At 42.3% G+C, this 27653-nt stretch overlaps 2 protein-coding genes across 3 annotated transcripts; one reads left to right on the forward strand and one right to left on the reverse strand.

The window, feature by feature from the left end:
- Positions 1–978: 978 nt before the first annotated feature.
- Positions 979–7551, reverse strand: set.L (SET nuclear proto-oncogene L homeolog). Of its 2 annotated transcripts, none has more exons than XM_041571897.1 (8): positions 7116–7551; positions 5204–5261; positions 4105–4247; positions 2992–3095; positions 2780–2893; positions 2458–2628; positions 2215–2374; positions 979–1749 (listed from the first exon to the last, which is right to left on the reverse strand). In XM_041571897.1, coding segments are annotated over exons 1-8 (819 nt in total). In that variant the 5' UTR covers positions 7183–7551; the 3' UTR covers positions 979–1747.
- Positions 7552–20388: 12837 nt separating this feature from the next.
- dync2i2.L (dynein 2 intermediate chain 2 L homeolog) lies at positions 20389–27252 on the forward strand. Its single transcript, NM_001096232.1, is given in 9 exon segments — positions 20389–20520; positions 21664–21921; positions 23140–23249; positions 23677–23834; positions 24912–25021; positions 25109–25276; positions 25374–25606; positions 26057–26214; positions 26949–27252. Coding segments are annotated over 9 exon segments (1512 nt in total). The 5' UTR covers positions 20389–20442; the 3' UTR covers positions 27188–27252.
- Positions 27253–27653: the final 401 nt, after the last annotated feature.

The raw sequence follows: 27653 nt of genomic DNA on the forward strand, positions 1-27653 counted from the left end.
ATTAAAGGTTAAGTAAACTTTTAAAATAAGAGAATGTAAAATGAATGAGGGGGCTATTCTAAGCACTTTTGCAATGTACACATTTATTTTGTTTGTATTCCAAGATATTAAGGGATACATGTACTTTTAATTGGAATGAATTGTTTTACAACAGCGCCATCTGCTGGTTATTTTCCCACCAGTCTGACCACCAAGTAGTCAAGGAAGTTGTCAGGAGAAATAAAGAGGCTGCTCTGATGTTCTTCTGCTTAGGAAAACAATTAGAAACCTCTCGAATCTTTCCTAGAACATCAGAGCAGCCTCTTTCTTTCTCCTGACAACTTCCTTGACTACTTGGTGGTCAGACTGGTGGGAAAATAACCAGCAGGTGGCGCTGTTGTAACACATTTCATTCATATTAACAGCACGTGTATCCCTTAATATCTTGGAATAAAAATAAAATAAATAACGAATGTATATTTATAGAATAGCCCCCTCATTCATTTTACATACACTTATTTTAAAGTTTTACTTTAGGTGCCGGCTATCACTGTTGCCAAGCAAAAGTACAAAATAACCATAAAACCTCCATGTTGTATGGAGAAGAGATGACGGTTACACATCCATGCCCAGCACCTCTGCCCGGCTACTTAAGAGAAGTTACTACAAAATGCCCTGTATCAAAAACATGAAATAGTCTGAACCATCATCACAAACAAAACTTGCATGATATTTTGGACAACGTACAGGTCGGGGGGGGGGGAATCAGTATTTGAGTGAAAAACCAGCAGTCCCTTTGTGTACACATTTAGTTTTATTGTAACAAAGCAACTTGTACACTTTTAACGTTTAAAACTGAGCATTTCTCCTTTCCAGAAAAAAAAAAAATCGAAATTAAAAAAAAAAAAAAATTGAGAATGTGTTTCAGATATTACCGGCAGGGTCCTGTGAGGTTCCCTGCAGGTAGTTGGGCCTGAAAGCCATAATAAGGAGGTTTAGTTTTTTTTTTTTTGCTTTTTTTTTTTTAATTTTAAAAGTGTCTTAACCTGCATGGATGTCCTGTTATAAACATCACAAACATGCCAAAGAGAAAAAGCAACGTTTTCAAAATGCCCAACCCAGCCCACCCGGACCTCCCTGTTTTCACTGAAAACCCTCCCGCTGACTTCTATCCCACCCACCCCACAGTATTTTTATTTTTTTTGTACTTTTATTAATTTTTTAAACAAGGAAGAAAAACCGATACATGGTGGTAAATGCTATCTGTCCGTATTCACATGGAAACCGCTGAGCCCAATATACAGAAAATGGAAAGGGGGAAATGGTAAAAGAAAAATAATAAGTGGGATTGCTATGCACTATTCATACACCTCAACGTTCCACAGCTTCCAACAAAGATGGCAGCCAAGGTAAGCTGTGCCCCACAGACAACATGGATGTTACAAAGTTTGACGTTTATTGTTGGAGACGAGCATTTTGGACTTGGGAACATAAAAAAAATGGTTAGAGATTTCCACTGCATTTTACTCAGTTCTTACCCCGCCCCAAAAAAAGGGAAAAAAGAAATGTATGAACAATGGTATGGAGAGGGGGGAAAAAAGGACCAAGAGAACAAGGCAACCGAGCACACAAAATAAAAATTTAAAAAAAAAAAAAAAAAATTATATATACGACAGCATCTTGCTCCCAGGGACTGGATAAAAAAAAAAAAAAGGAAAAACGATGGAATCCAAACAATGCGATCACTTAATCATCTTCACCTTCGTCTTCCTGCAAACAAATAAAATAGTAATGGTAAGAAAGAAACCGTAGCTGTTAATGTGGCCGTCTCGGATTCCTTTTATCATTACAGGGGGTACAACGGAAGCCTACGAGTCACAAAGCTGCTCCCAATTGTATGCAGGCTGCAATACGATGTTCCACTGAAGGTGTCATTAATGTTAACTATAGCTCGGAGACACACATGGGTACCAGACATTACTGGAAGTCAATTCTCTAGAGCAAGAAACCAGGGAAACACTCGCTACCTGAAGCAATTTGTACAGATTGATGGTGTCTGAGCTTTAGTTCAGAGATTACCAAGTACATAATAAACCAAGAAAATAAGGGGGAGCAGAGGTGAGCAAGATGGTTATCAAACTGCCTCTGGAACACTATGGCCAATAGCTGTTTTGGGGTAAGATGCCCATAAGTAAAATTATCTGCATGCATAATAAGTGATATGATTTTACGTACATACCTCCGCTTCTTCTCCCTCTTCATCTTCGTCATCATCTTCCTCTCCTTCAACCTCATCTTCATCCCCCTCCTCATCAATATCTTCTAGCCCCTCTTCTTCCTCATCGTCATCATCCTCTTCCTCACCCTCTGCTTCTTCATCTTCCATGTCAGGGACCTTGAGGGAAAAAAAACCATCATGTCAAAGCCCCCACAAAAGTACTGTAGGCTCTCTATTAAATCCTAGAGCTTCCTCCTCACCAGGTAGTACTGCAGTGGGTTTGGCCAGATGTCATCCTTAATAACCTCTCCAAGTTCATCAGCCCCTGCATCAGAATGATCTGTGAACCAAGTGAAAAAGCTTTCTGGCTCTTCATGTTGCCTCTTCCTGCTGGCTTTGTTCTGTGTCTGGCTAGAACGCTTTGTTAAATCCTCAAAAGAAAAACAAAAAAAAAAATTAAAATATATCTTCTTACAGCAGCAGCAGCCTAGTATATCTAAACAGTTACAAATAAACCAACATCTACTACCGGTTGTCATGGCTGAGGGCAGCATGTTTTTATACGTTAAAAAAAAATCTTACCTTGCCTGCTTTCCATTTTAGCTCAGTTGACTTTGAAGATGGGTCTCCACTTTCATTCAAGTGGAATTCTTTAGAGAGGACTTTGTTTTCGAAGTAGGGATTCTCATCAAAATACTAGAGGGGAAAAAAAATAAATAAATAGTTTTACGAACAAGCACATGACAAAATGATTAATTGGCAGCAGAGTGTCCGTCTAGTTAAAGAATACTCACAAAATCTATTCTGTAACCCGATTTTATGTCTTCAAACTCTGTAACCTCCACCCGAGTCAGATAGTGAAGTGCTTCTTCATCTTCCTCACCCAGTAATGCTGATACTGCAAGTAAAAAAAAAATGAATGACTCAATATGCAGAGGAAATTATATATAAAAGTGTAGACAAAGTTTAATATTATAAAACCATGAACTAAAAATATGTGTCACTTTCCTATGATTGCCCATTTGCCTTGGGTCTAATGACTACAAACATCTTGCCAGTACAGAGCAAGCATAAGGGTTATAGCACATGTAGTATTGTGGTGGTACTACCATCAGAATTTGTATATTTTATTAAAAAAAATAAGTCCACTGACCACAAGTGTCAAAACTACAGGTATTTAGAGACTTGGGAAATATGCATAACAGCGACAGCCGCTACCAATCCAAAATAAACTACCATATAAAATGGTGAAGGGATATGCAAACTACTGGTGTTCCTGCTTGAAAACAACCTGCCCAAACCCCCATTACAACTGCAGATAGCAGCTCCAAAAACTGCAGAAAAGGCAGAGTGATTAAGAAGTTATAGCTCCCCCAGGTTGCTCCTTAATCATTAGCCGTCTCGTCTCCATTAAGTAAAACAAATGAATCACAATCCAGAAAACTATAGCGGCTACTCAAAAATAAGGACATTGCAAATGTGACATCAGCCTGGCCAAATGAGTTATGAAGTCAGAGAAAAAAAGTGACGAATAAGGAGATATTGACCTTAAGAGGCTAATAGAACCAAAAGGAACAGTTGAAAGCAGCCTTATAAATAGCCACCAGCAGTATTAATTTGAGACGGCCAACTCTATTAAATAAAAGTAAACAGGCAGCCCTGTACTAGAGACCTGACGGAAAATAGGTACAGTAATATTCACACAGTAAAGCCAGTGTGAGAATCTGTTATACAATATCCTTCCTTTGTATCTGAGCAGATGGAATATAAGTAACACTGGCACTTGTATAAAGCTCCTATAGAAATCAACTGGCAGTAACAGGAGCAGAAAACGGTCAGGACAAAAACTACCCCACACCATAATCCTATGTAAGCCACACCAAAAGTGGTTTAAACAGGTAACCAACCTTGTGGGTGGTTGACGAATGTTGTAACCCAGAAGTTTGGGATTTTGGCGATCAACTCTGACCTCTTCTGGAAAAATGGCTGACGAAGTTTGTTATATTTCTGTTCTACTTTCAATATTTCTTCACTTGCCTGTTCGTTCAGTCTAAGAAAACAAAGGAGATGCAATAAAAAAAAAAATTCTTAACATGAACATTCACAGTTTTTCGAATAGTAACTGGATTTTGCAGGGAAATGCTGTTAACACAAGACAGGAGTGCCCATACTTTTCTAATAGGAGGTCTACTTTTAGTGATGTTGTCCCATTAGGATCAACATCCGTAATAGCATTGTTAGCATTCTGTTCCATGGAAAATATTAAATATTTATTGATGGGAATTTGTATATTGCTATAATTAACAATTACTGTATTTCTTATGAAACCGTAACATAATAAATAACTGAATGAAAAGCATGAAATGGACCAGTGATTTAGACAAGCTGTTTGTTGACAGCGTCTTGAGATCTACTGATCACCAACTATAAGTCTACTGGAAGATCCCGATCTCTCTTTGGGGCATAAGAGGTCGCCAATAGGTTGGTACAGATGTTAGCAGGACTACAAAGATCTGTAAAAAAATTCTACAGAAGGAAGACTTGCAAGGGCGCATCAATAGTGGACAGCACAGATCTCTGATGTAGATGATAAAACAGCCATGCAGCACTACAGAGCCAGAATAAAAAGGTAGTTGTGCTGACAAGAGCACATGCCCCTAGGATCTGACATTACTGATTACGAGGAAGCCGTTTCCTTTCACTTTCGACCCATGCTCCAACCAGGAAACGCTCGGAGAACTTAAACATTTCTCTAGTCTAGATGAAGGCTGTCCCCAACTTCCTCCTTGTCAGGATTAACTATTATACCCAAAATGGCACATCGTTCACAATTAAAATGTGATTGGAAAATTATGATTATGCAGAAAATAGACAAAAGCCAGGCAGGACATAATAGGTCTTATAAGCAGTCGGGTGGAAAAATGCACAGCAAGTAACAGAAGACAACAGCAGATTAATGGCAAAGCACATATTTTAGGAAAGGCTGCGCTAATGTTGGTACCTTACCTGTCTATTTCATTCTGTACTTCATCAATATGCTCAATGGCTTCCTGTTGCTCTTTTTCTGAAAGATAAAATGTTAATGTTCTATTAATTTGTGGGATTCCAATGTTGGCATCAGCAGCCAGTGCACCATGACAGTTCTATCCCCATAATAAACGGATGCAACCCTACTAAAGCAGGCGGCTAATGTGTGGCTTTTTGCAATTCTGGGTATCGCACCAAAGGTGCAGGTTGCAGGCCACCAGCTTCTTTCTTCACTGCTGCTAAACATTAGAAAAAGCCGAGAGCTTTAAAGATAGATGGGCATAAGGTTGGTTACCCCTGTGTTATTGACAAGTGATTGCAGAAGGCATGCAACTCGGATGCAGGAAACTATGAGCATCAAACTTGGATGCTTTTCAGGTCTTTGCAGCACTAAAAGAAAGCTTAGCAATGTTTCCCTACTATCGTTAACCCATTCCAATGGAAGCAGCAGAGGGGTCTGACAAAGCACATTCATTAGGCAACACACTTTCTCTAATCATTTGAACACAACACTGAAACACAAGACATCCCTGAACTCAAAAGGCAGTGTCTGCAACAGATTCCATGTGTCATTGGAAAGGAAAAGGTTAACAAGATCCATCATTGAATACACAAGAGCTCAACTGGCTTGTCAGCTAGTTCTTAATGCTGAACAGTTGGGGGGGGGGACTCACTAAAACAACAAAAAGTGAGTCTTGTCTCAACATTTTGCACCTGAGGACTGAGTATTTTCTCTTTTCATGCATTGCTTTGGATATTTTGCTTTTTGATTCATAATGGTACACTTATTGGCACTGCTACCCATCTTTTTCATATTTTGGAATGACTCACTACTATGTCAGGGGTCCCCAAACTTTTTTACTCGTGAGCCACATTCAAATGTAAAAAAATGTTGGAGAGCAACGTAAACATGCTTCTAGTTCCTGGGGATGCAAAATATAGGCTGCAACTTAAAGCCTACAGGAGGCTCTGGCAGTGCACATGCTTTTTATGCAATTAAAGCTTGCCCTTAAGTCAAAAATAAGCAGCTGCTTTGGGGGCACTGGGAGCAACACCCAAGGGGTTTTAAAGCAACAAGCCAATGGTTGGGGATCACTGCTCTATACAGTTCACCACATTGGCTGGGAGTTGTGAATTATCCAATAAGGTGGATGTTGGGAGCTAAAAACAGGCAGAGCAGCATCAATGTGACATAAGTTATGATCTATAGAATAGTACAGAAGTGGAAAGTCTCAGCAGCCTATAGTCGCAGCCAGGTCATATTTGCCCTTTAACATTATGGCGGGTAAACAGAGCGGACACGTGGGAGCCGAGCCCGTGGATCTACAATTGGGACAGAATAGAGGGGGTATAAGCAGCCAATAAGGAAACAGCAGGATTCGGGCTGGGGATAAAGATTATTATTATCTCAGCTTCAGCTCGTTGTTAGACTCGAGTTTGGCGTGAGGCATGCTGGGAGATGTAGTCCAGCAAAGACCTGGGAAGCCAAGGTTAAGTAACTCTGGCCCCCCCACGTGCTAAGGAGGCGGAAGAAGATCGCGCGGACTCACTGCCCGAATGGGAAACAGAGGTGCGCCTTGATCTTCCTGCCCCCGTGTCCCCTCGGCCTGTGCCATGCGGATCGGAAACATCATGGCGGAACAGGACAATGAGCGGCCGGGCTTCCTGCGCAATGTGAGGCCGCCCAGCCCGCCTCTCGCGCTTTCCCTGACTGGAACACAAGTAGCGCCACACGCCTTATCCCACGGCGCTCATTCCCTGCAGCGGCGGCGGGCGGGTTAAGTGTCCCTTCCTGTGCGGCCTGCAGAGCGCGCCTTCCGCTGACAAAAATGGCGCTGGTTACAAGGCCTCGTCCTCCCAGTGTCCCGCTTTCTCTTTCCCCCAGTCTTACCTGAGGTCTCGTCCGCTCCGTCATGGTTGGAGTTCACCTCCTTTTTACTGACTTTGGGCGCCGACATGTCGCGTGTGTGAGTGAGGAGAAGTGGTGAGAGCGCGAGGCAGGGGGAGGGAGTGCAGGCTCAGGCCTGGCTGGAAGGGGAGGGGGAACTCACAGACAGAGGAAGCTGCTTCGGTGTGAGGCGGCCGCTTGTGGGAAGGGAAAGGGGACGGAACGCCCTGGCAATTTGCCCTCCTTCCTGCGGCGGGAGCTGAGCGTGAGTGTTGGTCGGGTGCCGAGCTGAGAGGGAGAAAGGGGAAAAGAGAAGAAGGCGCAATGGCCGCTGCTGTGTGTGAGGGAAGATCTCGCTCCCGTGCGTGTGTGAGAGAAAAGGGAGGGGCGGAGCGACGCACTGCGATCAGCACCAACCCGCGCTCCCGCTCTTGATAGAAGCCAGGCGGAACCACCTCCTTTCAGTGAGGCGGGGAGAAAGAGGAGTGGCCTAGGCGTGTCCGCAAAGGGGACATCGCTTTAGTCCGTGCCCACCTCTCCCCCTCTTTTCCGCCTAGTAGGGTGGAGGCTTTGAAATGGGCGGGGATGACGTGAGGACGCGCCCTATTCTCAATGTCTGACTCTCTGGACTAAGAGAGGGCGGAGCAGTCCAAGAGCGGAGGAGGGGCTTGGAAAATGGGCGGGGTAACGTGAGGACGCGCCCTATTCTCAATGTCTCTGGACTAAGAGAAGGCGGAGCAGCCCAAGAGCGGAGGAGGGGCTTGTGAAGTGGGCGGGATGACGTGAGGACGCGCCCAATTCTCACTGTCTGTAGACTTAGAGAAGGCGGAGCAGTCCAAGAGCGGAGATGGGGGAATGACGTGGAGCGCATGGCCAAGCTAAGGAGGCTATAGGGAGACAGGAAGGCTGGGCAGCGCGCGCGTCACGCCGTCACATGTGGGCGGCAGGTTCGAGTTTTTTTTGTGGGCGCGCTGAGTTCCCGCCGCTGCACGCGAGTGAGAAGAGGGTGGAAAGCGGCCCCGCCCACTACCCCACTGTCACCTTAAAGAGGCTGTTCACTTTTAAATTAACTGTTAGTAGGATGTAGATGCTGATAGTCTGAGACATTTTGCAATTGGGTTTCATTTATTGTGGTTTTTGACTTATTAAACTTTTTATTCAGCAGCTCTCCAGTTTGCCATTTCAGCAGCCTGGTTGCTAGGGTCTGAATTCCCCTAGCAACCATGCATTGATTTGAATAAGAGACTGGAATATGAATAGAGGAGAGGCCTGAATAGAAAGAGGAGTAATAAAAAGCAGCAATAACAATACATTTGACATGTTCTTTTTAGAAGGGGTCAACAAAGCCCATTTGAAAGCTGCAAAGAGTCAGAAGAAAAAGGCAAATAACTATAAAACTAAAAGTAAAAGTAGTTAGGTATAAGCTTCCTCACCTTGCGGCGGTGCTGTAATGTGGGATGGTAGGCTAGTGATGTCATAGGGAAGGCTGTAGAGCGTTATATGTTGGAACATATTCGTGCTATAGTGGGATAATGACCTAATGACTCCAACCAATCAGCAGTTAACTCTGGTCAGACAGCAGCAGGAAGACTAATGAAAGCACCGTTTTGATTGGTTGATGTAAGTTAACTGTTTCAGAGTAAATAATTGCAGTGTTGTGAATTCCCACCCTGATTGTAGTTGGAAATAAGGTCTCATAATTACACAGAGTGGCACCCTGAAGTCACAGGGTTGGTTAAAGTCTGGTGGAGTTAACGGCAGACTAGGGTTGTCACCTTTTCTTGAAAAAAAACACCGGCCTTCCTATATATTTATCTTCCCTATAAATAACATTGGGATCAGCCATCATTTCTACCAGGCAGGTGGCAACCCTATGGAAGACCCCCGAGCCCCTGTGCATTTTTTAGCAGGTCGCTAGTCACACTGCGTGAGTTATTGCAGAGAGGAAAAATTGAGATTTATAGTAAATGGGAGGTTCACCATTAAGTTAACTTTTAGTATGTAATAGAATGGCTGATTCTAAGCAACTTTTCAATTGGTCTTCATTTTTTGTTATAGTTATAGACTTTGTCCTCCAGCTTTCGAATGGGGGGTCACTGACCCCATCTAAAAGCAAATGCTCTGCAATTGCTACTTTTTATTACTCACAGGTCTCTCCTATTCATATTTCAGTCTCTTCTTTAAATCAATACATGGTTGCTGGGGGAATTTGGACCCTAGCAACCATATGGCTGAAATTGCAAACGGGAGAGAGCTGCTGAATAAAAAGCTAAATAACTAAAAATAATACCCACAAATACAGGTATGTGACCTGTTATCCAGAAAGCTTGGGACCTGGGGATTTTTCCGGATAACGTATCTTTCCATAATTCAGATCTTCATACCGTAAGGGTAGAGGCACACAATGCTATTTGGGGGAGATTAGTCGCCTAGCGTCAAATCGCCTCATCTTCGGGCAACTAATCTCCCCACAATGCCTTCCCGCCAGAGAATTCCATTCTGGCACTCGGAGCACTTCATTTTCCAACTTCCCGCAGGGAATTTAGATTCTAGCAGACAGGAAGCCATTGCCGGGAGATTAGTCGCCCGAAGAAGAGTCGATTTGTCGTTGGGCCTCTACCCTAAGTCTAATAGGAAATCACGTTAACATTAAAGAAACCCAATAGGCTGGTTTTGCTTCCAATAAGGATTAATTATATCTTAGTTGGGATCAAGTACAAGCTACTGTTTTATTATTACACAGAAAAAGAAATCATTTATTTTAAAGTTTGGATTTTTTTGAGTATAATGGGGTCTATGGGAGACAGCATTTCCTGTAATTCAGAGCTTTCTGGATAACAGGTTTCCGGATAACAGATTTGTACTGTTCCAGATAACAGATCCCATACCTGTAATAAAAAATGGAAACCAATTGCAAATTGTCTCAAAATATCACTCTCTACGTCATATTAAAAAGTTAACACAATGGTGAACACTGTGCTCAGCTCCAATACCCCCACCCTAGAATTTTTGGGGGATGTAGTGCAGCTTTGAGTTTTCCTTTAAATGATATGACCTATTTGCAAGCCAATAACATTCTATTCCTACTTAGTATTATAAAATTGAGATATGCACCGGCCGCCGTGGGTTTGTGGGAGTTGTAGTCCTGCCAGAGCTGCCGGTTGCTGATTCTTATTTAAATATGAATGTGTGTCATTAACATACGACAACAGAGCAGATGTGCGTTTGAATAGGAGTGGGCATCCCATTCCTGTGCAGACACAATGCTGCCGTTTAAATACGATATTTCATCACGTGATTGGAATCAATGTCTTTTATGGTGTCCGTTCATATTGCAATTAAAATCCCAGGGAACTGCCAACCAGTAAATACAGGGTTCCTAAAGCATTAAAACAAATGCATATTTTATTAATTGGGTCCCCCATTCATTAAAGAATTTTTTTTATTTTGACGTTGCCTTTTGTGAATTTGATTTTAATTCTATTTTCTAGGGGTGAAGGGCAGAGACTTATGTTGTGCCAATCACGAGGGAAAGCTCAGGGCTGTTTCTTCACGTCTAAGGATTTTGCATAATTCACCTGACAATCCCATCGAGTTCGGTCTGTGCCAGAGAAAAGGCTTTTTTTTTTTCTCCCACCCCCCATATTATCAGAAAACTCCACGGAAAAAGCTCTATTGTTAGCCGGCAGTGAGCCTTGTGTAAATGTGCCCCTTAGTGATGTGGGGGGGGGGGTATAGCGATTGTGTGCATTGCTGCTTCCAATACTAGCAACGTGTGTCTGAAATGCACAATGCAAATAGTGGTCAGTTGCAACATCTGTTCCTTAGATATGCTAATAAGCAAAGCAGGAGTCAAATATGAGTGTTCAGCCCATAAGCAAAATACCTTTGGGGCACAAAGCCAGCAGCATAGAATGGGAAGGGTCTGGATTAGAATTTAATATCTATTGATTTCCCCTTTAAAAAGGCAATAAACTCTTTGTATGTTTGTATACATATCTATGGGTGGGAGGTGCCATATTGTTTCCCTTAGACAGTTCAGTATGAGGGTATAACTTATTGTGTGCCCAGAACATTCCTTCTCTGTATATTTGTATTTATACATATGGGAGGAGATGCCATATTGATTCCCTTAGACAGTACAGTATGAGGGTATAGCTTATTGTGTGCCCAGAACATTCCATCTCTGTATATTTGTATTTATACATATCTATGGGTGGGAGGTGCCATATTGTTTCCCTTAGACAGTTCAGTATGAGGGTATAACTTATTGTGTGCCCAGGACATTCCTTCTCTGTATATTTGTATTTATACATATGGGAGGAGGGAGGTGCCATATTGATTCCCTTAGACAGTACAGTATGAAGGTATAGCGTATTGTGTGCCCAGAACATTCTTTCTCTGTATATTTGTATTTATACATATGGGAGGAGGGAGGTGCCATATTGATTCCCTTAGACAGTACAGTATGAGGGTATAGCTAATTGTGTGCCCAGAACATTCCTTCTCTGTATATTTGTATTTATACATATGGGAGGATATTGATTCCCTTAGACAGTACAGTATGAGGGTATAGCTTATTGTGTGCCCAGAACATTCCTTCTCTGTATATTTGTATTTATACATATGGGAGGAGGTGCCATATTGTTTCCCTTAGACAGTTCAGTATGAGGGTATAACTTATTGTGTGCCCAGAACATTCCTTCTCTGTATATTTGTATTTATACATATGGGAGGAGATGCCATATTGATTCCCTTAGACAGTACAGTATGAGGGTATAGCGTATTGTGTGCCCAGAACATTCCTTCTCTGTATATTTGTATTTATACATATCTATGGGTGGGAGGTGCCATATTGTTTCCCTTAGACAGTTCAGTATGAGGGTATAACTTATTGTGTGCCCAGAACATTCCTTCTCTGTATATTTGTATTTATACATATGGGAGGAGGGAGGTGCCATATTGATTCCCTTAGACAGTACAGTATGAAGGTATAGCGTATTGTGTGCCCAGAACATTCTTTCTCTGTATATTTGTATTTATACATATGGGAGGAGGGAGGTGCCATATTGATTCCCTTAGACAGTACAGTATGAGGGTATAGCTTATTGTGTGCCCAGAACATTCCTTCTCTGTATATTTGTATTTATACATATGGGAGGATATTGATTCCCTTAGACAGTACAGTATGAGGGTATAGATTATTGTGTGCCCAGAACATTCCTTCTCTGTATATTTGTATTTATACATATGGGAGGAGGTGCCATATTGTTTCCCTTAGACAGTACAGTATGAGGGTATAGCTTATTGTGTACCCAGAACATTCCTTCTCTGTATATTTGTATTTATACATATGGGAGGAGATGCCATATTGATTCCCTTAGACAGTACAGTATGAGGGTATAGCGTATTGTGTGCCCAGAACATTCTTTCTCTGTATATTTGTATTTATACATATGGGAGGAGGTGCCATATTGATTCCCTTAGACAGTACAGTATGAGGGTATAGCTTATTGTGTGCCCAGAACATTCCTTCTCTGTATATTTGTATTCATACATATGGGAGGAGGAGGTGCTATATTGATTCCCTTAGACAGTACAGTATGAGGGTATAGCTTATTGTGTGCCCAGAACATTCCTTCTCTGTATATTTGTATACATAGTCATAGTCAGTATGCAGGTATAACTCTCTGAACAGACTATTCTATATCTGTTCCTGGGAGCTGACATTGGCTGCCATAGCTCAGGCAATATCCATATTTTCTGCATATAATAAGTTATAAATTAACACACACTTAATTGCAGGAGCAAAGTGCAATATTTCTAACCTATCCTGTATACAAATGAGTGCTGAGTAAATTAAAGGGGTGATTCACTTTCAAGTTAACTTTTAGTATGTTATAGAATGGCCAATTCTAAGCAACTTTTCAATTTGTCTTCATTATTTGTTTTTTTTTATAGTTTTTGGATTAATTGCCTTCTTCTTCTGACGCTCTCCAGCTTTCAAATGGGGGTCACTGACCCCATTTAAAAAACAAATGCTCTGAAAGGCTATAAATATATTATAACTGCTACTTTTTATTACTCAGCTTTCTATTCAGACCCTCTCCTATTCATATTCCTGTCTCTCATTTAAATCAATGCATGGTTGCTAGGATTATTTGGATCCTAGCAACCGGATTGCTGAAATTGCAAACTGGAGAGCTGCTGAATAAAAAGCTAAATAACTCAAAAGCCACAAACAAGAAAGCATGAAAACCAACGGCAAATTGTCTCAGAATATCACTCTCTACACCATACTAAAAGTTAATTTAAAAGTGAACAACTCCTTTAATAACATTTAGGAATTGAAACTGTTACTTTTCTCGTTTTCATCAACAGGTCAGTGTTAAACGTTCCCTCGTCCCAGTTCATCTATACTAAATTACAGTCAGATGGTTTCAATATGGGGTTTGAGAACTCAGTGATTAAATATGCTGAGACTAGCAAAAAAAAAAAGCTTGTACTGGAGATTATTTCATAAATCCTCGGTGATCCCGACATTCCAGAATTCAGGAGTTCAGCAAATACATTCCTTTTAACTCTGTAATGTGCATTGCTAAGATTCAATGTTTGGCTCCAGATATGTAGCACCTCACTGCCGGTTAAAATACAAGGGTAGAACTCCACAAGCGATTTTGTCGCGATCCGACGCGCTGCGACAAAACGCATGCAACAAAAATAAGGTAGGAGATAGAACTGTCGCATGGTGTTACAGCGTTGATCCGACGCAACACGACTGTCGGATGCAGACGCGTTTTGTTGAAGCGCATCGGATCGCGACAAAATCGCTCGTGGAGTCCTACCCTAAAGTGTAGATCGCTCCGCCTTTCCAAATATAGACGCAGAGTTTCCATAGCTCGGGAGACACAATGTAATGTTTGTTAAAGGGTTTGTTCACCATTGAGTTAACCTTTAGTATGATGTACAGAGTGATATTCAGAGACAATTTGCAATTGGTTTTCATTTTTTATTATTTGTGGTTTTTGAGTTATTTAGTCATCAGGTCTCTAGTTTGCAATGTCAGCCATCTGGTTGCTAGGGTAGTTTGTTTCCTATCAACCAGATGGCTGACATCGCAAACTGATTTGAATAAGAGACTGGAATAGGGGGACTGGATAAGAAAAGGAGTAAGAAAAATACATTTATATATATATATACATTTGTAGCCTTAAAGAGCATTTGTCTTTTACATGGGGTCACTGACCCCCATTTGAAAGCTGAAAAGAGTCAGAAGAAAAGTTGCTTAGAATTGGCCATTCTTTAAGATGCTAAAAAAGTTTACTTGAAAGTGAACCACCCCCTTCAAGGAGTTAGGGGTGCTATTTGGCTGTTATACAGTAGCTCTCACCTCATGTATAAATCCCAAAGGGGGATCCAGGAGGGAGATGGGGGGATAGTGGAAGTTACTAAAAAAAACATCTAATATTACTTTTTTGTTCTGGCAAATATCAGAGGGTCTGCTGTAAGATGCCATATTTATTGGACCTGGAACTGACAAGATGTGATATGGCCAAAGCTGGCAAAAGATGGAGGGCCTCTTGTGTAAAACAAGAGGAAACTTTGGGCGACTTCGGAAAATGAATCGCTGCATGTGATTAGCGCCAGTGTTTTTTTCATTTTAGCCGGCGCAGGAACAGGGAAGGCGCTTGGGGAGATTGGTCGCCGCAAAAACAAGGCGATTAGTCGCCAGGCCACCAAATCTCCCCAAAACGCCCTGTGTGAACTAACCCTTAATAGGTTGTTCACCTGATATTCTGAGACAATTTGCAATTGGTTTAGCAAAACACACAAAATACTCTGTAACAAAAAAAACAAATAATCTGTAAGGCTACAAATTTATAATTATTGCTACTTTTTATTCATCTTTCTCTGCAGACCCTCTTCTATTCATATTCCAGTCTCTTATTCAAATCGATGCATGGTTGCTAGGGGAATTCAGACCATAGCAAACAGATTACTAAAATTGCAAACTGGAGAGCTGCTGAGAAAAAAACGAAATCACTCAAAAAACAAAATTAATAAAAGATGAAAACCAATTGCAAATTGTCTCAGAATATTCGCTCTGTACATCATACCAAAAGTTAATTGAAAGGTGAACAACCCCTTTAAAAGATAGAGGACTGTCAGAGTCCGGGTCCAGCACCACGGACAGTGCATGGAACAGTTTGTACAGCGCTTGTGTAAATAACCACTGATAATGAGATACTGTTACAGTACAACCCCTATTTCCCGATTTTATGCATTATATCTCGCTGTACGATCTCTAAAAACTTAAAATCAGGGTATGTACTATTGAGGTTTCACTGAATGTACAGGCAGCACTGTTCTACCCAGCAACAGGAATAAAAGTCTTCCTTATATTGTATATGTACTAAATATTGCCTTGCACACTACATTCCAACCAACTGTAATATACACCCGACGGTTCTGAAGTGCACAGATGCACCTGCATACATTTGCTGAATGCAAACTCAGAGAATACAATCCGACTCCGATCCAATAAACTGGTTCTGACTATAAGGGGGTCACACACTCATGGAAGTCACATCCAACATGAATACAAGTCACTGGATACATGTATCAATTAGCAGATCTACGCACACACAACCAGAATCTCTAAGGCTACAAATGTATTTGTTACTTTGTTTTACTCATCTTGCTATTTAGACCCCTAGCTATTCATATTCCAGTCCAATATTCGAATCAATGCATGGTTGCTAGGGTCATTTGGATCCTAGCAACCAGATTGCTGAAACGGCAAACTGGAGAGCTGCTGAATATAACTCAAAAACCACAAATAATATAGATGAAAACCAATTACGAATTGTCTCAGTATTTCACTCTATGCATCATACTAAACGTTATCTCAAAGGTGAATAACCCCTTTAACATCCTCTATGGCAGGGATACCCAACATTTAGAACCTGTGAACAACATTCAGAAGTAAAAGGAGTTGGGGAGCAACACTAGCATGAAAAATGTTCCTGGGTGCCAAATAATGGATGTGATTGGCCATTTAGTAGCCCCATGTGTGATTGTCAACCTATATTGAGGCTCTGTGCACCTGGTTTTTACACAGCCAGAACTCCAAGCCTGGAATTCAAAAATAAGCCCCTGCTTTGAGGCCACTGAGAGCAACATCCAAGGGGTTGGAGAGCAACATGTTGCTCACAAGCTACTGGTTGGGGATCACTGCAAGTCTATGGGAACTATACTACCAAATATTATATTGGAACCTATTGTGCCTATCCTACACACAGGGTCAGACTGGGCTGACGGGACACCAGGAAAAAACCCGGTGGGCCCCAGGCTCTTCACCCACAATCCACACCCTGCGCAGGGAAGAAGAAGCTCAGGGTGCGGATCTAAGTCGGCGGGGCCCACAAGAGTGGGGGCCCTGAGACAGCAGCCCTGGTGGGCCCTGGACCCCCTAGTCAGACCCTGCCAACACATGCCACCCAGAGAATCTGACCCAGTATTTAGTTCAGGCATATGATAATACATAGTAACATAATAGATGAGGTTGAAAAAGTGAAAAGCCTATTTAATGAATCTTTGATTTTTGAGAAAGTGTGGTTGATCCTGAGCTGTGAGTATTTTGCATCTAATGAATCTACCAATACAACAGGATCCGGAAGAAAGTTTAACAACTTCACAGTCTTCCCTGTAAAGAACATTTTCTGCATCTAAAGATGGAAACTCTTTTCTTCCACTCTTAATGTGTGTCCTTGTGTTTGGTGGAAGGATTTACTAGTGAAGTGTGTAGTATAGTGCCCTTGTATATTTATAAATAGAAGTCATATCCTTTTTATAACACCTCTGCTTCAGCTTAAACACCCCTACCAGGGGTGTAACTACAGAGGAAGCAGACCCTAAGGCTGCAGGGGGGCCCAGGAGGTATAGGGGCCCCATGAGACTCTAATTCATATATAATTTCAATAAATATTGGTAAAACAGGTCAACCTCTAGACATTCTGGGGGCATGAAAAATATTTTGCTGTTGGGCCCAGTAATATCTAGTTACACCTCTGAACTCTTTCCTTCCTCATAGCTGAGACATTCCATTCCCTTTATCAACTAGCTCTTCTTTGGACTTTCTCTTTTTTATTAATATATTTTTATACCAATACTGCACTGTGTATTCTAGATGTGGCCCTTACCAGCACTTTATAAAGAGAGAGTATGACCAACTCCTCCTGTGAATCTCTACCCCTTTGCTACAGGACAATACCCTGCTGGACCTTTATGCTGCTCACTGGCATTGCCTGATACAGCCAAGTTTATTGTGCACAAATACCCCAGGTCCATTTCCATCAACCATCCATCTTAACTTAATTTTATTGCAGGTATAAGTGGCTTGCATACAGTATTTTTGTATTCCAAAAGCATAACCTTATATGTGTGACTAGAGAGAGTCTGAGAAAATGAGGCTTGGCTAAAGCTAAACTAAAAGTACCCTAGGTTTCTTGGGCCCTCATTCACATAAATTTTGCTTAAACATATAAGTACCATATCCTGCCTCATCCACTGACAATTTGTTGCCACGTGTCTGGTATTGTATTGCCAATTATAACATCACATAAAAGCATCTTGGTATATTCACTATATTTGTGTCTTTGGCAGCTAGCCACAACAGCCTAATTACCCCTAGGGCCATAAAGCATTAGTACAAAGTTACAGAAGGAGGGCTTGAAAGTAAGGGTGGTGGCACACGAGAAGATTAGTCGTCTGCAATAAATCTCCAGCAAGAATGCGAATCGCCGGCGGGATGGCATACACGTCGCTTCAGTTTTTCCAAAGTCTCCAGAAGTTTACATGTGAGGCAACTTTGGAAAACGGCAGCCACGCTTATGCAATCCTACCGGCGATTCACATTCTTGCAGGTGGGAAGGCATTTTGGGGAGATTAGTGGCCCTCAGTAGCAAAGATTTATCTCCCCGTGTGCCACCACCCTTAGACACTAAGGGGCACATTTACTAAGGGTCGAATTTCGAAGTGAAAAAAACGTTGAAATTCGACCATCGAATTGCAATAGTTCGATATTCAACGTTTTTTTTTATCAAATATGGCCATATTCAATCGAACTAAAATCGTTCGATCAATCGATTAAATCCTTCGATTCAAACCATTTAATCGATCGATCGAAGGATTTATCAAAAAGAAATTCGACTTCTAAAAACTGTTGGCTATAGGTTCTAGGAGGTCCCCATAGGCTATCAAAGCAATTCGGCAGGTTTAAGGTGGCGAAGTGTCGAAGTCGAAGTTTTTTAAAGAGACAGTACTTTGATTTTCGAATGGTCGAATATTCGAAGTATTTTCAATTCGAATCAAAGTCGAATTTGGCCTATTCAATGGTCGAGGTACCCAAAAATTACTTTGAAATTCGAAGTTTTTGAATTCGAAAATTCACTTCGACCCTTAGTAAATGTGCCCCTAAGGGTCCTACTTGTACACAAGCCCCAACTAAGAACTGTCAAGTGTCAGTTGATGTTTTTTGACTTGTGCCTGTTCCACAACTCACCCAGTGGGGGGACTGTTACATGGGGTCCACCTGGCTAGTATTTTACCGGCCTGTCCAGTAAAATTGTGGTTGATCCCAATGTTATTAATAGGGAAAAAAGATAAATATATAGGAAGGCCGGTATTTTTTTCCAGAAAAGGTGGCAACCCTACGTACATTTGGTAGGGTTGCCACATTTTCTGGAAAAATACTGGATTTATGTTTTCTTTAGACTCTATTAGTAATGTCATTCTGCATAACATTTCACAGCCCTGGGTGGGGTGGAATCAGGGCTCAGAATTTATGTTTCCACCAGAATATTTTCTTACCTTACATAGGGTAACCCTATGAGTTGGGTGTAGGGTTGCCACTAGGGATGCACCGAATCCAGGATTCGGGATTCGGCCTTTTTCAGCAGGATTTGGCCGAATCCTTGTGCCTGGCCGAACCGAATCCTAATTTGCATATGCAAATTGTGGGGAGGGCGGGATTTCACGTGTCTTTTTGTTACAAAACAAGGAAGTAAACCAATTTTTTTCCACTTTTTCCTTCTCCACCCTTAAGTTGCATTTGGATTCGGTTCGGGATTCGGCTGAATCTTCCAAGATGGATTCGGGGATTCGGCTGAATCCAAAATAGTGGATTCGGTGCATCCCTAGTTGCCACCTGGCCGGTATTTTACTGGCCTGGCCGGTAACAAAAATGGCTGATCCCAATGGTATTAATGTTGTGTATTCCGCAATATTATCCGTACACATATTACTACAATTAATAGGGAAAATAGATAAATATATAGGAAGGCCGGTATTTTTGCCAGAAAAGGTGGCAACCCTAGTTGGGTGGGGGGATTAAGGTTGCCACTAGGGTTGCCACCTGGCCGGTATTTTACTGGCCTGGCCGGTAAAAATGATGGCTGATTCCAATGTTATTAATAGGGAAAAAAAGATAAATATATAGGAAGGCCAGAAAACTTTCCAGAAAAAGTGGCAACCCTAGGGGGATGGAAGCGACAACTGCTGCATTATGAATAAAACCCCTTGCTGACTCTGCTAAAGAGCCTATTGCTCCTGTCTATAGTACATATAGTACAGCATTGTGGAATATAGTCCTGCTAAATTACATGTTAATCATTTCTCTGATGGCCCTTCAAACTAAAACATTTCAAACTCTCCACATAAATTAGCCCTTTTCAATTACACACAGACTGAATAATTACCTCAGCAAGTGTCACTAATCATTTCTTTCTTAAGACATTTACATTTTGTGAAAAATACTAGAACAGCTACCCATAATGCTTTAATGTAAGGTCATTCTAATCGGGCGCCATATTTCTAGCTGGCACCTGGTCCATTACAGGCACGCTTATTTCGAAGTATTCACCTTACTTTTGACTTGTTACTATGGATAAATAATCTGCTATAAATTCTGCTGGTTTGACAGAAGCAGCGGTTCAGGTTCGTCCCTTTGCTACGTTTCATGAAGGACGCTGCCCATTTCAAAAATGGCGCTTGCGCTTTCTTTAAAGGTGACATTTGGCGGCGTAGGGACTTGTCAAGCAAATATGCGCAAAATTGTTATTCCTTAACGCCGCTATATTTGGGGACAAATATTGTGTGCAGCACAGCGTGTATAGACCGAAATAATGAAGAAAATAGGAGAGCTAGTGTAGATAGATCACGTGGGTTATACGTCACAGAATGCGCAGCCGGAAAGCTTTACAGTTGGCATGGTAACAGCACGGCGCGTATGGATCCGCTATAGATGAGTGAAAGAGCTCCTGACAGCAAGATGTTCTCTGATGTAGAGCTGGACGAGGTGACAGTAGAGTCCACATGGAGGAAATCCCAGGAGTCCCGCTGTGAGTCGGTAAGTAGGCTGGTCAGGTGACTGTACTAAGTACCCTGGCCTTGAGGCAGAGCCACCTGTTTGGCTGTAAGAGCAGTTCTCTGTCTGTGCTGTGATATGACCCTATTTATTCATTTATAAAACCCTGTGATCTCTTTGTGAGTTTAGAATCCAGGGGCGTAACTACAGAGGACGCAGACCCTGCCCAGGAGGCCCCAATTAATGAGACATTTCAGCCTATATTGGTAAAACTGGACAACCCTGGACCCTAAAATTCATTTGCCATGGGGCCGACTAAAATCTAGTTACTCCACTGTTAGAATCCACAGAGCTTGTGTCAAATAAACGGTGTCTTTTACCCTTAAAGGGGTTCCTGCATTTCCACAACCGCCTAAGGGCCGCGTAGACTTATTTGTACAACATCATCATCATTCAACATTATAATTTTTTTTTTTTAAGTTGACATTTTGTGTAAAAAATAATAACATGCCAGTGCGTTCTACTCATTTAGAATTGTGCTTAAAAAGAAGTGTTTCAGGCTGGTTTATTGAATATTTCTGCAACAACCCTAATAATCCCTCCTTTCTATTCTACTTCCTGCTCCCTGAATTCCCAGGCTGTGAACTCAGCTCACTGCACTGTAGGACAGGAACCAATCAGCAGCTAGCAGGACCTGATAGGGAACTGGAGCCTGTCTTTGCTTGTGTGACTGCAGGGCTGTGATTGGCTGTCCCTCTCCTACTGTGCTTCTGGCAGGGACATGCCCACTCCTCATTTGAAACACAGACAGGGACCAGTGAACATCTATAGGGAGCTCTAATTAAGGGGCACCATGTAAAAGCAACACTATATATAACTTATAATTGCCTACAAAACGTGTTTTTTCATTTATCCTATATGTCTCCTTTAAGGGGTAATAATTGCTTTTTAACACTGCAGATGATAACTGGACCACCTAAGTGTTCCTCTGTGAGAGTCAGGACAGGAATTGTTTTTTCAGGGCCTTCACTTGGGGGCTCTGTCTTTCCCCTCCCAAGTACTTATCAGTCGTGTGGTCCTCTTCCCCTACTTCATTTCTGCTGCTAATACAGACAAATGTTCGTTATTTACTGTGGAATCTCAGGTACGGGCAGCTTTTCCTTTTGACATATTTGTTCCCTACAGAGAAGCTGTCAGACCGTCCCACTGAAGATGAAAGAGGCCTCAAACCAAGCCTGTTCTGTAAGTGAGATGGGCACTCAGACCGAGCAGAATGGCCAGCAGAGAACTCTGGATGTCGATCTCGGGCCCCTTCTGGACTACCCTGATCTGGGGCAATTTCTGAAACGTGTGGAAGGGATTATGATTAAGGAGTTGAAGAAAAACTGGAAAAGTCACGCTTTTGATGGTTTCGAGGTGAATTGGGAGGAGCAGTACGAACAGGTAAATCTTATGGATGTCTAAAGCAATCCTGCACTCTGATAGGTCGCTCTGTATGCCTTCCAATATCATATTATTAGGTCACACGGCATATTCATTAATTCTGTGATTATTCCACCCTGGGTAGCGTTACCCAAATGATTTCCCTTTTAAACTTCTGAATGATGAGATTTGTCTTTTTTCTCATCCCTTTGGGTAAGCAGCAGTTAATAAATAATAAAAAAAGGAACACAGAGGTGGCTGACCCAGCATAAACATGGGGAGTTTATATCATTGGTTGATTGACATATAACGGGTTATTGATATTTCCCCCGCAAAGAACCCCTTAGTTCTCATCTAACAAACACTTGTGCCCATTGTCGTAACTATAGAGGAAGCAGACCCCTCTGAGGGTCCCGTGGAATGGTTGGGGTCTGCTTCCTGTAAAGCATTAAAATCCCTCATTCCAGCCACTCTTCTTCTTTAAATTGTCGCTACTACTAAACTGTAATGTTCTATTCACAGGGCGAGCCACAGGTCTACAGGGAGTGTAGAGGCTTATTATCATTCTGAAACAGCACCCCTATAGAGTCATATTTATAAACTGCAGAAATAGAATTGATTTCTACTTTTTTGTAGGGATGCACTGAATCCAGGATTCGGTTTGGAATTCAGCTAGGATTCTGCCTTTTTCAGCAAGATTCGGTTACGGCCGAATCCTTCTGCCTGGCCGAACTGAATCCGAATCCTAATTTGCATATTGAAAATTGGGGCGGGGAGGGAAACCACATGACTTTTTGTCACAAAACAAGGAAGTAAAAAATGTTTTCCCCTTCGGTATTTGCTGAATCTTTTACAAAGGATTCAGGGGTTCGGCCGAATCCAAAATATTGGATTCAGTGCATCTTTTTTAATTATTATTTATAATATTTATAAAACACCAACATATTCGGTTAGACGGTACAGTAGAAGGGCCTATACATAAACCGCACAGATTACACACAAATAACGACCCATACAGGAAGTAAAGAAGGTCCTGCTCGTTAGAGTGCACAGTCTAAAAGGAGAAGGGGGGTATGAAACACTTTGTGTGCCTCAGAATCTTAAGTTACAGAGGACCTGCATTATAGATTCTTGGTTCCTGCTCCCAGCCCTCAAAGGGTTGAATGTTTTACAAGCCAGAACTAAACTTCTTGTTATCTCTCAATTCTCTCAAGAGTGTTTGTGTTTGTATCACACTAGGTGACCTGCTTACACAGCCTACACTACCCTGAAGCTTTGGAGCACCAACTTCAGGTCACCAGCGTCTCCTGGAATTCAACTGGCTCGGTCATTGCTTGCTCATATGGCAGGTAAGTTATTGATCTAATAACCAAGGATATTGGTTACAATAGAAAACACTGTATATTATTATGTGCAGGGCCATATTTTTTTTAAGGGATTTTTCCAGCTTCAGGGGGCAGTCCTTGGGTGCCTGCATAGAAAAAAAATCATTAAAAATTGCCACTTGATTTTGCAGCCCAGCTAAAGTGGACAGGGATACTCCCTACCTACGTGTATTTTTTACAGGTGCCAGTCAGGTAGGAGAGAGGCATGCCAGATATAACCCCACCTCTGGTTATGGATGTAAATTCATGTATAAATGTATATATACATATAAAACTCTTTTCATTCGTGCTTGCAATCCACATAGCTAAATCTGTACTTTTTGAGTCCTTGGTCTGGTTGTACAAGAAGTAGCATTTGTTATTAATACAATCACATTGTGTCTAATTTCAGGTTAGGAGATGGAGACTGGAGCACTGAAAAGTCTTTTGTGTGTCTGTGGAATCTGGATCGCAGGGGCTTCAACCCAAAAAACCCTGATACTGTTTTAGATGTTCAGAGTTCAGTGATGTGTCTGGCATGTCACCCGTCACAGCCTTCACTTATTGCTGGTATGTTTTCTAGCCCCCATTCTTCATTGCCTCCTACTTCATTATGTGCACTAATGTTCTTTCTTCCTAAGTCCTGGAGGACACAGAAACAGTGGGGTTAAATCATCTCCCATCAGGAGACAGGACACTGCAAGATAAATTGATAACCCCATTCACCAAGGCCCATGGCAAGGACATCTTCAGCTATTGGCTAGCACTAGCACCTGGGGTAGAGAAGTTCCGTGTGCGGGTAGAGACGCGGGTCAGTGGTTTTGTGGGTCGTGGGTCAGGCCGCGGGTCTTCTCAATAGCAAGTTTTACTCCTTTTTTTTCTGATCACGCCTACTTCTAATGATGTCACTTCCGGTTTACGACAGCACTTCCTGATTCTTGATGGTCAACAGGTCGGGGTTGCGGATAAGGAACTTGTGGGTCGGGTAGCGATTCCAAGCGGATAAAAATGCGGGTACGGGTTCCAAAATATGGACCCACGCAGGACTCTAACCTGGGGTGGTACTAGAGCCAGCCTGAGCTATCAGCCCCTTTTGTAGGATCCTTTACCAGCCCTCAGAACGCCTGTGAAATAGGCCTTATCAGATATATAAGGACGAGTACAACATATGGCCACTGGAGGTCACTGTTTCATCACAGTCTGTGGATAAAGTTACCATATCAAAACAATAATTTAAAGTTTACCCCTTTTTTAAAGGAGAAGGAAAGCTACTAAAGCAGTTTATTGCCAATAGATTAGCCCAATAGTGCAAGCAATAACACTATTTATTTTGGAGAATGATTTACCAGTAAACCGCTCTAGAAGCTAGACAGCAGCTGTCATATTAGCTTGGTGTGACATCACTTCCTGCCTGATTCTCTCCCTGCTCACTCATAGCACAGCAGGGAGGGGAGGGGGGAGAGAGGAACAAACTGAGCATGCTCAAGCCCTAGCCCTGGAGGTTTAAGCTGAAAACAGGAAGTCTGATACAGAAGTACATGAGTACACAATAGAAGGAAAGAAATGCAGTGTTTTTTGACAGCGACAGCATTACTTTGAGGTTTTACTGGTGTATTTATATAGACTTATATATAACTTGTTCTACAGGTGGTCTTTATAATGGTGAGGTATTGGTGTGGGACACAAGTCGGACAGATGACCCTTTGGTTGGAAGGACTGGACTTATAGGAGATACTCACACTGATGCAGTCTATCAGGTACAGTTTATTATATGTTTTATTCCCATTAAAGCTTAGTATACACTGGAATTATCCATGATTTCCATGCTCCTGTTCTCTTGGAAGGTTGGCTGGATGCAGGAGAAGTCACAAGGCCACAGACAGCAGGTTTTCAGCGTATCTTCCGATGGAAAGATCCTTGTGTGGCAGTTGGAGAAAGAAGGGAACTTGGTATTATTGGATGGGTTCGCCCTGGTTACTCAGCAGATCCCCAGCAACACAAAGATACATAAGGTAGCTTTATCCAATGTATTACATTCCTCTTACTGGAAAATTGCTGAACATGATGATAAGTTACAGCTTTAATGGTGATCTTTGTTAATCCTTCCAGCCTGGACGAGGGGACACGGCAGTCGGTGTAACGTGCCTCTCCTATTCATATTTTGACCCAAACCTGTTCATTGTCGGGGTAGAAGGAGGTTACCTGCTGAAATGCTCTTCAAGTGTCCAGACATCAGCTGCAATCAGCACTGGCTCTTCCATCCCACTGAAAGCACCGGCGCAGTTCACCTTTTCTCCGCACGGTGGCCCAGTATACTCCGTCAGCTGTTCTCCCTTCCATCGGTATGTATCCGCTAAAGCAGAGGTTATATGACTTAAAGTCCAGCATATGTTGCCTTAGATCAGGGATCCCCAACCTTTTGAACCGATGAACAACATTCAGAAGTAAAAGGAGTTGGGGAGCAACACTAGCATGAAAAATGTTCTCGGGGTGCCATATAAGTGCTGTGATTGGCCATTTGGTAGCTCTATGTGGATTTTTAACCTACATTGATGCTCTCTTTGGCAGTGCACTTGGTTTTATATAACCAAAACTTGCCTCCAAGCCTGGAATTGAAAAATAAGCTCCTGCTTTGAGGCCACTGGGAGCAACATCCAAGGGGTTGGGAAGCAACATGTTGCTCATGAGCTACTGGTTGGGGATCACTGCCTTAGATACTAGTAACACCAACCATTGCTTTATTTGCATCTAATTTTCTAGTCCACACAGATTCTGACTCAGTCTTTTTGTAGGAACCTTTTCCTGAGCGCTGGGACAGATGGACACGCTCACCTGTATTCCATGCTCCAGGCCAAACCTCTAGTTTCCCTGCAACTCTCCCAGCAATATCTCTTCAGCATTCGATGGTCCCCAGTACGTCCCCTAGTGTTTGCTGCAGCCTCCGGCGACGGTAAGCGAATGTGCATCGTCTCAGGAGCGCCATCAGAAATCACAGGGCCCCATATGACAAAATTTCCTGGGCCCCTTGGGCTGCGCCCACCGTAAGCCCCACCTACAGGTCCGCCCTCCCCACCCCACAGGTCCGCCCCCACCACACAGTAAAAAAACAAAAAAAATATTGGTTGCTAGGGTCCCCAAATGTTAAGAAAAAATTAAGATATTGGTGGTCAGGGCCCTCCATAAAAAAAAAAACATTTGTGGCCAGGGACCCCCATTAAAAAATATTTTTTAAAAAATATAATGGGCTAGGACCCCACATGAGAAAAAAAAATTGGTGGCCAGGGCCCCTTAAACGTCCATGCCTTTCTGAAGTCAGCAGCTCTCACAAAGATGGGGGGCCCGGCTAATCAAGTAAGTGTGGCGTGGCCGGCCCCCCTTACCCTCGGGGCCCCCTACAACTCTCCCCCCTGATGGCTGCCCTGCATCGTCTAACCCAATGGGCCCAAACCTTTTTAGGCCCAGGGACCTGTGTTAAGCCAATTTTTTTTTTTTTTGGGGGAGGTTGGCATCGGCATCCAATGTTCTGGGCTGCGGCCCGGCAATTGGGGACCCTTGCCGTAACCCATTATGTTATGGGGATATTTCACACTGCTGCTGTAGAATATTTGACCAGATTACTGATCATAGACATATCATCTAAAACCAGGATTTGTCACATTTAAAGATTTCTTTTTGTCCTTCAAGGAGAACTGGTGCTGTTTGACCTTGCGAAGAGTTCCCAGAAGCCCTCGATGTGCATAAAGCAGACTGCCAACGGAAAGCCTGTTTATTGCCTGGAATTCAACCAAGCGCAAAACAAACTTCTAGCAGCCGGTGACGGGACTGGGGTTGTTAAGATCTGGCAGCTGAGTTCAGACTTTATAGAGCAAGGAGCCCGAGAGTCGGCCCTTTTGGATGAAATAGCCAGCGAGGTTATAGGCTGAGCAGCCAATGAAATCAGGAATAACACAGATCAGATTGATAACACCAATAAAAGTTAACTTATGTACAGAAGGTGTGCATTCATAAACAATACAGAATCTATCTGCCAGGACTGGTGGCTGATGTTTCATTGTGTAAAGTAGGAAATAGAACAGACCATGAAATCTAATGTACAGGCACTTAGAATTTACAGTATGTAACAGTGCTGTATGGCAGGAATAGTATCCCCCCCAGACCAATCAAATGAAAGCATTTCCATAGACTAGGGTGTGTCTATATTGGCACCCCCAAGTGTATTTTGCTTTAGCTGTCCTTTAAATCTGGGAGAAAAATGTAGTGTAAGAGGCCCTCAATAAAAAAAAGAGCTGTCATTAGTATAATGTGTCAGTCTTTGTATATCCATTACTAGGGCTGCATGCTGGAGGAAAGGCTAATGTAAGCCTGGAACGTTGCTGTATCGTATTTTTT

Source organism: Xenopus laevis, chromosome 8L, assembly GCF_017654675.1.
Source record: "Xenopus laevis strain J_2021 chromosome 8L, Xenopus_laevis_v10.1, whole genome shotgun sequence".
NCBI lineage: Eukaryota > Metazoa > Chordata > Amphibia > Anura > Pipidae > Xenopus > Xenopus laevis.

Excerpts from the sequence above, each read along its gene's own strand:
- set.L (XM_041571897.1), bottom strand. The coding sequence starts at position 7,182 with ATGTCGGCGCCCAAAGTCAGTAAAAAGGAGGTGAACTCCAACCATGAC. Across the intron at positions 5,262-7,115 it reads CGGAGCGGACGAGACCTCAG|AAAAAGAGCAACAGGAAGCC; the intron begins GTAAGACTGGGG and ends TTTATCTTTCAG. Across the intron at positions 2,894-2,991 it reads CGGGTTACAGAATAGATTTT|TATTTTGATGAGAATCCCTA; the intron begins GTGAGTATTCTT and ends TTTCCCCTCTAG.